Consider the following 14499-nt stretch of genomic DNA (forward strand, 5'->3'; position numbering starts at 1 on the left):
CCGATCTCAAGAAGTTTCACATCATAACGAAAAAAATAAAAGGAAAAGTAGAATGGAGGTAGCTCTGGTGATGTACATTTTACGCACTCATTGGCTCCGCTATGGCAGGAGGGCGGGAAGAAATATCGCGTGCAGATGCTAGTCCAAGGCGACAACAGGGAGTTGTGTCAAAGTAGACAGTGAGGCTCGCATTGTGCCAGCGTGACGGTGAGGGATTTCAATTTCCGTTATCCGCTCTAGGAATGAACCAGTTTGAACACTTCTTACAATAATATGCTCTCTAAACGGCGATTTACAAGCTCAGCTGTATGCCCAAAATTATTAGTGGGGCCTCCTGAAGGGTGGTTAAAGGTGGTAACTTCAAAGAGACGTTGCTCACTCTTGTTGCCTTTGCAATGTCAGGCAAGCCGAATGGCAGCGACTGGTCTCTGCATCCTTAAAAAAATCTTTAATGGTACCATTGTACTGCGCGCTACTACTTAGGTTATTGCCTGTAATATTGGATTTCCTCAGTACTTCCTCCGCCTGCCGGAGATCGCATCGCGGCAATTTCATATCAGATGAAAGCATCAAGTCGCATACAGATTCTGTAATAATTATGAAAGCTCTAACTACGTATGGTCAATCTTGCTGCTTGCATTTGGAGGCTGATCACGTGTTCTACCTAGGAGCAGCGCTGCGCGACACAGCGCACTTCCTAGAACCGAGCCTTAAATTAAGTTGGCGGGAGTGGGAGGGGGCGGGTGCTTTCACTCAAGCTGTCGTTAGAGGCACGTGCTACTTATCACTGTAGGAGGAGAGTTGCTAAATTATGCGAGTTGAGCAGAATTACCCCGAGTTTTCCAACGACGTAATTCACGCTAAGTTAGCGATACCTCAGAAGATCTCACTGCCGCGGGAAAACTTGAAATGAGAGAGAAAGACAAGGGAGAAGCCTGTTACCAGCGTAAGCGAATACGAGTGAGAAGGACCGTAATTGGCAAAGAAATGTTCGCCGTAGGTTCCCGGTGACATGTCGCGTTTATTATATAACAAACTGCCTCGCGTTCCTAGAAGTTAAGAAATGAATAAACACTCGCGTTCAGCCTCAATGCGTGGAACAGGGTCGCACGATTGCTGCTCTCCTGAAGTATCTCAAGGCTCACTATATTACTTTCCAGGCCATGTAGCTATTGAGTTTGCACCTTGGGTCCACGTCTGCAGATGCGTGTGGTAATGCGCTCTAAGATTATCATACAAACGTCACTCATGTGCAGCTTCACATGTGTGTCAAGCCTGGGTCATCTTTCGAAATTTGACAAGCGTTATATGGTGGCTGTCTGTGACTTATTACATAATTGTCGGTAAACAACACAGAAAAGTAAGCTTATATGTGACATGTTCATGTGAAGTTGCTGTTTAAGCCACGTCTGCTTTTGACGAGAAATGATAAAGAAGGTCACGGGAAATGTTGTTTCTAGAAATACTTAAAAGCTGGAACCCAGCAGAAAGCAAGGCGTCGAAAATAAGAGAACTACGCAAGACATAACATCTTACGTTGTCTTTGCATCATGAATCGCCGAAACACAGGGTTCACTGTCTCTTTGAGGCAGTTATCTCGTGTGTTCTTAGTGTTCTAAGATTAAATTTTTGCATTGCATCTGCAAACTTTTGTACTTCTTTAACAGCAACTAGGCAGGTTTCTAAAAGACGATTGTTTTTGCAGCTTTCTAGTATACACAGAACATTGTGACAGATCTCGAATCATACTCTAGACGAGCGATTGCAACAGAAAACATGTGAATGTGCAGTTTGAGTCAGTTATATCATGGATGCCTCCATGAAATGTGCGGTCGTACAACTCTTCCGACAAACATGCTCCCTTGAAACATGAATCGCTGCTTAAGCAGCACTAAGCAGCAATATCACACTAAAAAATGCCTATGATCGAACGAACGCCCAGTCACAACTAAGCAATCCTCAACTACTCATGGCTCAGTCAGGGTTTCGATTTCCACTCTCGGTGACCGCACTCCGTTGGGTGGGGAATGGAATAACTGCCGTACCACGCATATATATTAACGTTAAGAGACCACAGATGGTGAGAAAATTATAGCACTACATTGTGTCAGCCGAGCCTTACGTTGTCAAGTTTCGTATTCGAGATCAAGGAATGTTTCTTTTATAAACATAATGCGGTTCGTCTACATATAAAGAATGGCTAGTTGTTGCAGACGTTGGAGAACGCTACACGCTTTATGTCAATACGAATTTACTCGTATGCGGGCAGTCATATCCCTTCATCTGTTGAAAGTGTTGCAAGGTATGCGCTTTATTATTTTTTTTCAATACTGCCGCTCTCAGCTGAGAGCATAGCAGGACGGCAATATAATATGTGAAACGTTTACAAAACATTCAAATATGTAAACAAATGTATCAAATAAGAGGTTACAGTAATGCATTACAACAACACACACTGGTTACGTGCATACAGACAGTGAACATCACTCTAGTGTTACTGAAGTTGAACAATATTTAGTTTAACCAATACTATAGTTTAACAATAAATAGCCTGATGCGCTGCACCGCCGTGTAGTTGCCCCACAAGCTCTGCGTGGCTTCAAGATGGCTGCATGCGTGCTTCTATTGTATAAAATAAAGATGGTATTAATATTATTATTATTATTATTACCAGAATGGTGTGGTGCCTTTTCTTTCTTTTGCTTGCAGGCAGTACGGCAACGGCGAAAATGGGGAACAGGCCGAGCTCCCTGGCCATGGTGGCCAGCACGAAGTGGACGTTGCTGGACCGCAGGGGACGCGAGGTGTACGGAAAGAGGCCCAGGCCGAAGCGCCGCATCACGGCCTCGAAGTGCTCCGGCTCGCTCTGCAGCCTGGTTGCTGCAACCCATTCCGTTAAACAAATCAGTCAAACCTGGTGGCAGTCGATAAACGAGCAGCCAGTCACCAAGTAAGCCACGACGCCGCTTCCTAAGCCAGTCATTCATTCCGTAAATCATTCAGCATGCCGGCCATTCAGTAAGTCAGTCCTTCACTAAATCAGCCAGCTATTGGGTTAATCGCCCTATAAGTCAAGTCCAGTCCAGTCAGGTCAGGTCAGGTCAGGTCAGTTTCGGTCCGGTCCAGTCCAGTCCGGTCCAGTCCAGTCCAGTCCAGTCAAGTCAGTCAGTCAGTAAGGCCAGCTAGTCACTAAGACAGTCATTAACTAAGTCGATCACTCGCTATGCCAGTCATGCAGTCGATCACTCAATAAGCCAGTTGTCGAATCACTCACTGCCTGTCATTCATTCATCCATGCGATCAGTCATTCACTAGGTCGATTACTGGCTCAGCCAGTCAGTCAATCACTCAATAAGCCAGTTAAGTCAGTCAATCACTAACTGCTTGTCAGTAATTCAGTCGGTCACTAGCTAAGATAGACATCAAGCCCTCCATCCAGTTCCAGCAGCGTTTCTTGTCCAATAAAAAAATACGATGGACGCCCCAATATGTGCCCTGAATCACCTTGCAGTAAACTTGGGCAGTTAATCCTTAGAGTACGGGCACATAGCATATACGATACCGGAGATCCTCGTAAAATACTGTTGCGAATTGAGGAACCACGAGGACGCCTCTCTACATTAGAGAAACAAGATTTCAATGGCACTGGCACCGGCGTACTCTCTCTTACTAGCAAGGGAATTCGCACTCGGCTGGAACCTGACCTTACAAAGGTTAATTCTGAAATTAGACATTCGTCAGATTTAAGAGGCGCGAACACGTTCAGCCTTCTTGCTCACGTAGAGGAGGCGCCTCCATTAGGCGCCAATTATAATTCTGCAAATGTAAACTGTTATTTCACACTATTTCTTGCATATCCCCAATTATGAAAACCACACTGCCGGAGAACAGATCAAGATTATTCATTTCTTTAGGGGACACTGTCAAGTTTGCAAAATGTGAACTCCGCACGTGAACTCTCTATCGGAACATGAGATACGACAACACGAATATTGTATGTCCACGGTACTTGGAAGGCACCCATCTGGTTACTCGATATAGGAAAAGCATGATACATTGATGTGCTTGGGTTCTTGGGATTGCAACATGTGCGACGAGTCATACAAGTGGGTACAAAAGACATGGTACGAATTGCCACGACGCTACTTATGTGAAGGAAACTCCTACATGATTCTAAACATCAAGAAAACGCTTGTTGTAATACTACTTATGGCCAAATGTAATCCGCTGAGCCATTTACTATGGCATCTTTCTAGCCCCTGCGCCGCAATAAACACTTAGACCCAATGAATGAACGAATGAATCAAAGAATCAATCAATCCATCATATCACATCATGCGGTGAACGCTGCACGAGATGTGCAACTGGTTATCGCACTGGCACACTGGAAGACAACAGCGAAACTTTCCTTCTAGTGGTGCTAGGCAATTTATCCTACTTTCAGATTACCTATGCTTTAGAGGTGTATAGGGTATAATTAAATTTCTGCCAAAAGTATTGTCCTGGTGCTTCCGGAAAAGTACTACAATACCTTTGACGTGCTGCTGATGTAAAGCACGTAACGGAGTGTTTCGTGATAATTTTTTTAAAAATGTCACATCAACAATGCTCCTGCAGGGTACCACCGTCAGTCTAGCCTACTGAAAAAAAATGCTACAGAAATTTTGCGAATTGTCTACTAATGCGCAAGCATTCATTGGCTCGGCGGCTACTCCATTTTTACTTGCTTATTTAGGTAACTTATCAATGTCTACCCACCGCCAATAATCATCGACTAGTACATTATTATAATGATTACATTGTTAACTTAACCAATTAGGTATTTATTTCGCAAATACTTAGTATGAGTTCAGCCAAAACGCTGTCATAACCGTTTTTTTCCCACACCACAGCTTTCCTCTTCCTTTTTTAATTTTTTGTTACGACCTCCACGCGGAAATGGCGATGACACAAGTATTCATTTTTTTCTAATGTTACCAATCATCTACTATTAAACTATTATAACGATTACATCTGTTGACCAATTATGCACTTACTTTGCATAAGTGAGGCGTTACGGGACGGAGAGATCTCGCTGGGGTACTCGCCAAAGTAAGCTTACGCATTACTGCAGAACTGTAGGAAACTGAGGAAATGGATATAAACTCCTTAATGTCTTATTAACTTGTTCCGGGTGGGATGTAAGCTGAGGTCAAATCAGCTCTGACATCCATGAATGTGATGTGGCTCACACAGATATCTGCCTGCAACGCTGCGGTCCATAGTTCAAATCTCGGTCAGAAGCATTTTTCTAACACTGCCGATCATCTACTATTACACTACTACAAAGATTAGATATGTTAACTTGTCCGAATATGCATATATGTTGAAGATAATACGCCTCATGTAACCAAGAGATATTGCTGGGGTACAAGCCAAAGAATGCTTACGCATTAAAAGAAAAAAGCAGCGTCACTAAAATACAAGATTTCTGTAGAGTCGGCTTCGTGAGTATCTGCGAATTCGTATGATTAGGAATTTCACGTGCTTGCTCTATATCATACAGAAGCATAGAATCCCTCGCTACGGCTATATACATTAATCTCACCTATGGAGGAGGTGAATTGCTTGCTTGCAAATGGAATTATAAGCAAAGCCGTCGAAGGAATTGTCAAACCAAACAAATGTCATTGCTGTCGGCCACTTTTTCAGTCTCATGTGTAGTCGGAGACTGGTAGATGAATTAAGGCGCGAAAAGTAAACGATGACAAAGAACACACATCTACAAGATGCGCCCTTTGTCCTTATTTTCTCGCGCCGTAATATATCTACAAACATGTCTGACCACCTATTTGGAGCAAAAGTTCTATTACCTGAAGAGGTGCAGTTTTCGACGAACACCAGTGTTTTGACCAAGGCCGAAGAGGCATCAAGCTTTTCGTTGTTCACGAGGTTGAGCAGCCCGTCTAGTCCAGAAATGAAGGACAAAGGAAAATGCTTTCAATACTGCAATCGTAGAATCCTAAGCTTGCTAAACGTGCTGTTTGTGGCACCAAGTACGGAACGTGAAAAAAAAAGGGGACAGGTAAGAGACACAGCAGGGCCTTACCAGTTCCCCTTTTATCACGTTCCGTACTTTGCGCCAGAAACAACATGTTTAGCAAGCTTATACACCAACTAGATCAATAACAAGTTCTGTAGAATCCTATCCTTCATCGTGTATCTCTAACATATCGTGGTTTCAATAGCAAAACCGAACATACTAAAGAAGGTCGAAATAAAAATTAAGAATTTGTTGTAACTCTGAAGGGCATACACCAGAAGCGGCGAAAGTGTAGGCTTAGGTGATCAATGTGTGGTGGCATGCGTTGCGTTTACAGTTATCGTCACAGTCAGACTGTGGTGTAAAGCACTGTACGAGTTAAGCTATAAAAATCTAACTTCTAACACGTCTCTTTCGAGGCAAGTTACCCACCCTAGAATCTCTGAGGTCCATCTGTATGTTCATGTGTGTGAGTAATGCAGCGCGAGCTATGACAAACAACAATACTGTATACGAGGACGCTCTTGCATTTTAGGGCTGAGTGGCTCAGTGTACAATAAATGTCGCAGCGTGCTACACACCGCATGGCCTGTGGCTGCCACCCCAGCCGAAGATAAAGGCGCTGAATCTACGGCTTGTCAACGTATGGTGATTTCATAAATTCGTTATAGAAATCAAACGTTCAGGACGAAGCCGATCCACAAGGGATTACACGCTGAAGCGACCATGCGCTGTGCTGTGTACAGTGCATGACATGTGTTTTCTCACAAAAATCTTGAAAATAGGTTTTAAGGCGGAACCCTTATATACCCCACAAAGCGAAAAAAAAATCCCGCGTGTGTCCGGCGTTAACATCCGCTGGCAAGAAAATCCACGTGACCAAATGATGACGTCATGTTCCTGGCTGTGAACCTGCCGCGGCTCGCACGGCGAAATTCCACGTTGCACAACTATGGACATTAGGGGAGTGGACCACGGCGTCTGACGGACGTCATGGTCCACTCCCAAAATTAGATTAAGGTGGATTAAAGTGGATTAAGCTGGATTAAGGGTGGTATGCATTAGAGCAATGTAGATTAAGGTGGATTGAAGTGAATTAAGTTGGGCTAAGGTTTATACGAATTACAGCAAGGTGGATTAATGTGAATTAGAGAGCAGCTTCATTTAAGGTGATAACTTATTCAAGTCCCAAAGCTTTCACATTCAACTCACGTAAGGATATTAACTGATTGTCAATTTTTTGCGCTTGCAACTCTTTTGCAATTGCTCAATATTCGCAGCAAGTTTGAATTTTATGGTGTGCATTGTTTCATATGAGACGTGGCTCAGTTTCTTGCTTGGGTTCTCAAGAAAAAAAATAATAAAAGAGAATTTGCCCTCGCCTGAGCCCAAGCCTGGACCGCTTGCCGCAAGTGCTGCCCATACCATTACGGCTATGACGTCGCCTGGTCGATTTTGTCGAGTGCCTTACGTCAAAGTATGACGGCCAGGATAGACTTCAATTACAGGTTTTGCGTTACTACGTGCGCTTGACGTGATGCACAGTCGAACGCAAACTTCGCTTCTTGTACTTGATAAACCCGGCAAGTTTACAATGCCAAATGTTTGAACGATCTGAGTATAAAAAGCAATGACCTTTTTTGCGAATGTGGAGCAACACCAAAGCTGCTGCAAGCACAGAATACTTTTTTTTTTACATTTATGAAAAAAAAGCACAGGTCGCGTTATTTTTCCGAACAGTCGGTGGATTGCCCGGGCAATTTCCTTTTACCCCACCGAAAACCCATAGCGTGCAATTGGATGCGCCTAAGCGAGAAGAGCGTCGTACTTCCGAGTCCCCCGTGCCCGTACCCTTCGCGTAACGTTGCAGCGTGTCGTAAACGTGCTGCACGCTGGAGAAGCGGAACGGCAGTTCCTGAGACTCGTGCGCGAACCATCGGTCCGAGCATACGAAGCGGTAGAAGTCGTCGCACTGGCCCACGCTCAGGTTCAGCCGGGAGACGAGGTAGCTCGCTGCGGAGCGGGGAAATAGACAATGTCCTTGCTTAAAATAAAAACGCGATGCCTTCTGTACGGAGAACAACTACATGTTGTTAGCAACCTTTTGTAGAAGCCTCTCCTTTCTGTTTTCTATGAATATTGTGATGCTTAAATACGGATTACACAAGCAGGACATTACGAAAAAAAACTTCACACCTTTTTTTCTCCCCACGGACAGTACATTTATTCAAGAAACCTATGAAATGTTATGAGTTATAACGTAATTACCATATTGGCTATTTATTTGTGAATTGGTTTTCAGGACTATATGCAACCGAAAGCTCGCCCCTACGCATCAAGAGCACTATAATAAGTTATGCATTATTTTCCTGCTAAAAAAAACGTAATTTTGAGGCATCAAACTCGGCGTAGAATAACTGATACGTTGGGCATTACCGTGCCAGTGGAGTAATTATCACTCAATATTTGCACCTTTTAACGGGTTCTGCAGGCAAAATGTCAATTCAAGGTTTGCAAAGTTCATTTGAAAACATCACTTTTTTTTTCGATGCATGACCCTTTCCGTTGATCTTTCTCTGTGCTTAAAGGAAAGCCGCTAAGGCGTGGGAGCGGTGGCCATCCTCTGCTTTTTAATGGCCCCACGGGCTTTCTTTTAAGCACAGAAAAACGAGCTATATACGTAGACGGTAACGGGTCGAAAACAACGGCAAGTTATGCTTTCAAATGGGCACTTCAAAGCTTACATTGACGTTGCGGCTGTAAACTGAGGAATCAGAACGTTTCTTAAGTAATTTATACTAATTACTATATTACTAAGAACAGAAAAACACCGCAGCCTTGTCGAGGAGGTTGTTAACAAGGTACACTTACTTTTATTTAAACGTGTTTCGTGTTAGAAGAGGTGCCTATTAAGTGAGCATGGATATGTCATTTTATCATTATGTTCTCATGCTTTCTTGTGCTGTAAAATTGTTGAGGTAAGTGAAGTTTGTCTAAATTAACCCGGAATACGAGAGATAGCCGAATCGGGAAAGATGGACGCTTTGATACAACATGTAAACCTTCAAGATTTGTTTACTCAGCTGCAAAAGAACAAATACAAAGAACTTCAGTTTTAATCCGGGAGGTCACACTGATATGCTAGCACTTGGGCTTCGGCTCGACAGTTAGCACAAAGCAAAACACACAACGACCAACCTCTTACTGCCAAATTAACGGACAAGGGTTCTGGAAGAATGCTTTTTTTTAGACAAACTGACGTAGTGCTTCTCTTTTGTGTACAATTAGTGATTACACCAGTTAAAACGCAGGATGTAGTAAGGATATTATTTTACAAGACAGAGGGGCACATACAAAGCAGGTCTCATTGTTACATAGCATGAAAAATCACCTTCCGGTAGGCACAACTGGTTGGTGCAGTTGCTATTATCTGCGATGCTGACTCCTCGGCCATCTTTTGTTCCTGCTGTAAGAAAGAAGTGCCCATTGAATGAGAAATACAGAAATATGTTGGCGCTAGCTAGAACTGTGCACTGAAACATATGCAGGTCAAACTCAACGTTGGAGCGCAAATGACGCTACGTAGCAGCAATAGCTGCTGAAACGTGCTCTGTCTCTTCGCCTAGGCGCTGTTAGCTGATTGTGCCACAGGGAAGAAGACATCGCATTAAGATGCTTGTCGAGAGGAGAAACTATGATAGCACCAGCCACGTACGACACACATCTAAATAAATTGAAGGCGTCTACATGGCCTTTGTGTCACATTGGCACATACCCATTTCCGCAGACTGGCGAAGAACCCAGTGGCATGTATTTACATGCACCAGGGGGTCCAAGTTGTCCATTCGCCCACATAAGCAGTGACACACATTTACTGGCTAAAGATATGTACTCGACAGGGAGCAGCCGCGATGGGAAAAGAACAGGCAAAAAAACTTCGTTTTTTTTACATAAGTTACAGAAGATTGCGTCGTTGATAAAATTGCCAAACAATGCCCAAACCAATATATTCGCAGTTCGCAGCTACGGGACTCAAGTGTAGTAAGCAATACTAAGAGAATGTTCACGACAGTTTAATGTAAAATTATTTAGTGTGACCCGCTCAAATGGGCCTAGATGCTAAGGCAGGTTTTCTACAAAACGAGCTGTAAAGAAGGTCTGCTTAGATACGGTACTTTATGAAGCATATTTAAGACAACAATGATTAAAAGGTCTTAGAGGCGGCAACAAAAAGTGCTACAGAGAGTTCTATTGCTAATGTCTATGGGAGCTGTAGTTATTGCCCTTCAGGCAGCTAGGTAATCGCGGATAGCTCATGAATTGTTTCCGTTTTGTCCTTCTTGCTGCAACCGGGCTTTTAAGATTACAAATTGAAAATTTTTAACAATGTCATGTTATAAGTGCAATAGCTTGAAATGAATATGCTTGTATGCAGAAACCTATTGCCGTGCTGTGCTTATCAACTTATATGATTGCTTTAAAGTTTAGAAAGATAAACCGCAATTATTACAGCCATGAGAAAGTCGGAAGCAATAAGCACCACAAGTAGACAAATTCTTGTGATGTCCATAATTTCCATTGTTGCTGAAGAATTGCAGTGCCAGCACTGCCTCAAGCAACGTTTGTACGAAACTTTATATAGCAGGACAAGCTGAAATTTTCGTGGTTAGTATCAACGCTAAACTTCTCGAGTTCGAGGGAGCTGGTGCAGAGCCGAGCGCGGAAGTGACGTGAAGGAGCGTCACATGTCACGTGATTGGGAGGCGCCCGATGTGGGGCATCGTCGGTGCACATGTAGAGGGTAGAAGGTAGCAGAAAAAAGGTGTAGTACTTTGTGGTAGATGGAACTAAACTAGGAAGGAGGCACCATCACGTCACGCAGCTGGCCACCGTACGCCAACTCTCCGTCATGTCGCCCTCCCCTTCGCCTTTTACTTTAAAACGGTCTGAACTTGAGCTTCTTCATATGGTTTCACTACTGCAAACAATGCGAAAAATAACGTGACAACAAAGAAATAATGGTCCAGTTTCTCTTTCTCGTCACTTTATTTTTCGCACTGTTTCCCCGTAATGAAGATTCGCCTTATCTGTCGAAATAGAGGCCGAACACGTGATCTAACATTTGGCTGGCTCGGTCCAGTATGCTTGGTTCCCGGTAGGCTACATTCAGAGCGGCACATGTTTGTGTGGTTTGCCAACAGCTCTGCGCACATCTTCAGCCAACGTGCTGTGTAACTGCGGTCGTTTATTGCAACGTATGCATTTATCACCTTGAACAATTCCAGATCGCAAGATTTATGGCCACATAGCGCCAAATACAAAGAGAAAGTGGGAAGGTTAAAGGTGAGAGTTATTATACACTAATGTTTTATTACCTTCGTTGCATCGTGTGAGTGCAGTAATGGCATGTTGCTGTCACACCCGGCCGTCGCGATTTGTTATTATTATTTCTTTGTTCACAATACTGCAGGCTAGATTAGCCCAAGCAGGAGTGGAATATGATACCAAGAATATCCTAAACCGGGGCACGAAATATACAGCATTAATTAACAAAAAAGAAACGAAAGACGAGTATTCACATTAACAAATGAACAGGGTTGGATCTTCCCACCTTTAAAAAAAATTCAGGACAAACTATTTCACGATGACAGTCGGCGGTAATGCGGGTACCACCAAAAAATATATCGACACAACGTATTGTCAGCGCCGAAACAAGCATGAGACGTGTACTGCAGCGGGACTCCTCTTCGTGCTTCCCTAAAAACACTCAGCGCCATCTAACGCCGGCGTCTCGAAGCGTGCGTGACGCCTCCGTATTGCATCGCGCGGTGGCGTGGGCGAACGCCGAGAAATAAAGCCCCTTAAACTTCGTAAAGCCGTGCCACGCTTTGAAGAATGCCGCCTCCTTCTCGCGCGCTCTGGCTGAGGCCGACGCCGCGTCGCTATTGGATTAATAGCATCCCGTGGGCCCTCGAGCCATGCATCAGCGCCATTTTTGCTCGAGAAGCGTCTACGGAGTGGCCAGGAGCGCATGTTGGCGCCGTTGCTACGTTCGAGCAGTGTAGGCGGAGCCACGGTCGAGGACGGAGCGTGAAAGAGAGGAGAAACGAGGAGGAGGGAAGGCGGAGGAGGAGAGTGTCGCTACTTTACGAAGTTTAAGGGACTTTACCGAGAAACACGTCATGCAGCAACCGGGCTCCTGTCTCTCGTTTCTTACTAGACACGCTGCGACATCTAGTGGTGCTGCCGAGAAGCCCGCGCGTGGCCTCCAAGATTAGAAGCGGGGAGAGCCGGCGCCTGCGAATGCTGAGAATTGTTCCCTCGCTTGCCACAAACCAAGTGGCACGTACTCAGCGATCCAAGTTGGCGAGAGGTTCATTGAGTAGCGGCACATGTTTGATGCATTAATGGCGCAGCTCGCTAAAGTGTTGACATGAAAGACGTTCCTTGAAAAGCTGCACATGCCCAGTGCATTTGTGGCGCAGCTAGCTCAAGCGTTGAGGACCTGTCTCTGAGTACAGCAACCCGACGAAACGGGGCGGTGAAAAATAGTCGCCCAGCCTGCTCGAGTTAATCGGGCGTCATATACACACGCATAACAGTGTCGCATTTCGCCTATCCCTTCTTGATAGGTCTGTCTTCATTAAAACATCTGTATCTTTGTTGTACAGTTATCTATGCCTGCAGCGAGTCCAGTTCAATTATTTCTTCCTTGCCTTTTCTTTTACCAATACTCTAAACGACTCTTGCTTATCTCGACAGCTGGTATTAGTTTTAGTTTTCACAAATGTAAGCGCATTAACGTTTGCTGCGTACATTCTCACAGCTCGCCTAATGACCACTTATTAACTACGAAGTACAATCTGAAAGGTGAAGAGACCATTATTTCCTCCAACGACACGTGACTCAATTTCCCCTCTAAGTTGATGCAGGGCCCCAGATCAGTTGCCTAATTTTTTTAAGTAACCAAAGGTAAAAGTTGTGCTGGCAGCCTAACTCCAACTGACCTACTGAAGCCGGCACTAGGGCTCGGCTGCTAGAGGGCAGAAGCCCCCAAGATGCGGACGAAATCTCAGACATTCCTACATTGAAGGATAGAGGAAAACGACAAAAAGAGGTGGCTCTGGCTATTTCAACATCATTTCTTCTAAGACATCTGGAGATGGGATGCATACATGGCGAAATTAAGTAAGCTGGGATAGAGCAATACGTCATGCAGCCGGCCTTGGAAAGCGAACACTCCGTGAAGCCATTCGCTTCGCTTTCTTTCTCACACCATCGGCCCAACACGAGACCTCCGAGGCTCCGCGTATTTGTCGAGAATGTTTTGTCCCCGGTAGTTTTTAACTGACGTGCACTTGATAGGCTGCCCTGCCGTAGTTGTGCCGGCAGGGCAAGAGCACTAAAACCTACCGCGCGTTTTCCTTCAGTCTTGTTGTGCAATGCTGCCTCCTAACTCTATCATTCTTCCACGAATGCATAGGACGTAGAGTATGCTTCACATTGAAATGAAACATTCTAATTTTTCGGTTTCCACTTTGCTGGTGCTCAAGATACCCCTGCCGGCTTAAAGTGTCAATGCACTGCACAGGTGTGTACAAAGTTGTCATAGTTACCGGCAACAAGTTGCCTGCGGCAAAGCCAAGCGACTACCTGCCAGTGTGATAAATTCGTAAGTGCTGTAGATTAGCGTGTTTGGTTTAACAGTGGACAGCGTTGCACGATAAAGGCTCTATTAAACTTAAAAAGGCGTTTACCTGCAACAAAGCTTTCTTGTGTCGAATTGTTGAGAAAGGGCTGAGAGGTAGCGCCTGCGGAAAAAGTGCATTCACTTGTTACATGCTTACATGAATTCATTTGTAAGTGCGTGCTGTATAACACATGGCACATAGTTTACTTAAAAGCGTATTCCAAAATTATCCAACTAATTCTTATAAGTTTGCAAGCAATCAGCTGAGATGCATGAGGAGCACGGACTTGTTACCGCACATAAAGCTTTGCTAGAGAAACCCATATATACTTGCGTTGCCGCTAGGCAAGCTGTAGTTTTTTTTTCTAGATATCTGCCTTTCACAAGTGTTTCTGTTTTAATCAGCGTTGAACGAGAGTTGTTTGGCTACCTCTGACGACGAGAACTGTGTAAGTCTTTACACAAGAAATCTTGGGTATGAGAAAAGCTCGTCTCGTCTTGATATTTAGGACGATATTGAGCAAAAATATGCACGATAACCACATCAAAATGAAAGCAGTTGATATTTAAAAAGTAGAACCGGAGATATTTGGGTGCCCACACCGTGAAGCGAACATATTTCTCTATCTAGCTCAAACATACCTTCTATATTATTACGATATCATCGAGCGATGCTCAAGAAACGAGCCGCCGCGAGAACGACGATGAAGTTGGTCGGTGCGCTTGGCGCGAGCGAGTGTCGGCCTGGCTGCCTGGCTCCAGTGTAAATAGCCTGTAAATAGCCTCT

At 44.3% G+C, this 14499-nt stretch overlaps 1 protein-coding gene across 1 annotated transcript in view; it reads right to left on the reverse strand.

The window, feature by feature from the left end:
* The window catches only part of LOC126543631 (neprilysin-1-like), a 106130-nt gene that overhangs the window by 27396 nt on the left and 64235 nt on the right, over positions 1–14499 (reverse strand). The window contains exons 4-8 of the mRNA XM_055078113.1: positions 13780–13833; positions 9414–9488; positions 7874–8035; positions 5853–5945; positions 2672–2880 (exon numbers count right to left, since the gene is read on the reverse strand). Of these exons, the coding sequence (XP_054934088.1) occupies positions 2672–2880; positions 5853–5945; positions 7874–8035; positions 9414–9488; positions 13780–13833 (593 nt within the window). The remainder of the gene's footprint in view (positions 1–2671; positions 2881–5852; positions 5946–7873; positions 8036–9413; positions 9489–13779; positions 13834–14499) is intronic.

The sequence above is a fragment of the Dermacentor andersoni genome, chromosome 10 (assembly GCF_023375885.2).
Source record: "Dermacentor andersoni chromosome 10, qqDerAnde1_hic_scaffold, whole genome shotgun sequence".
Classification (NCBI taxonomy): domain Eukaryota; kingdom Metazoa; phylum Arthropoda; class Arachnida; order Ixodida; family Ixodidae; genus Dermacentor; species Dermacentor andersoni.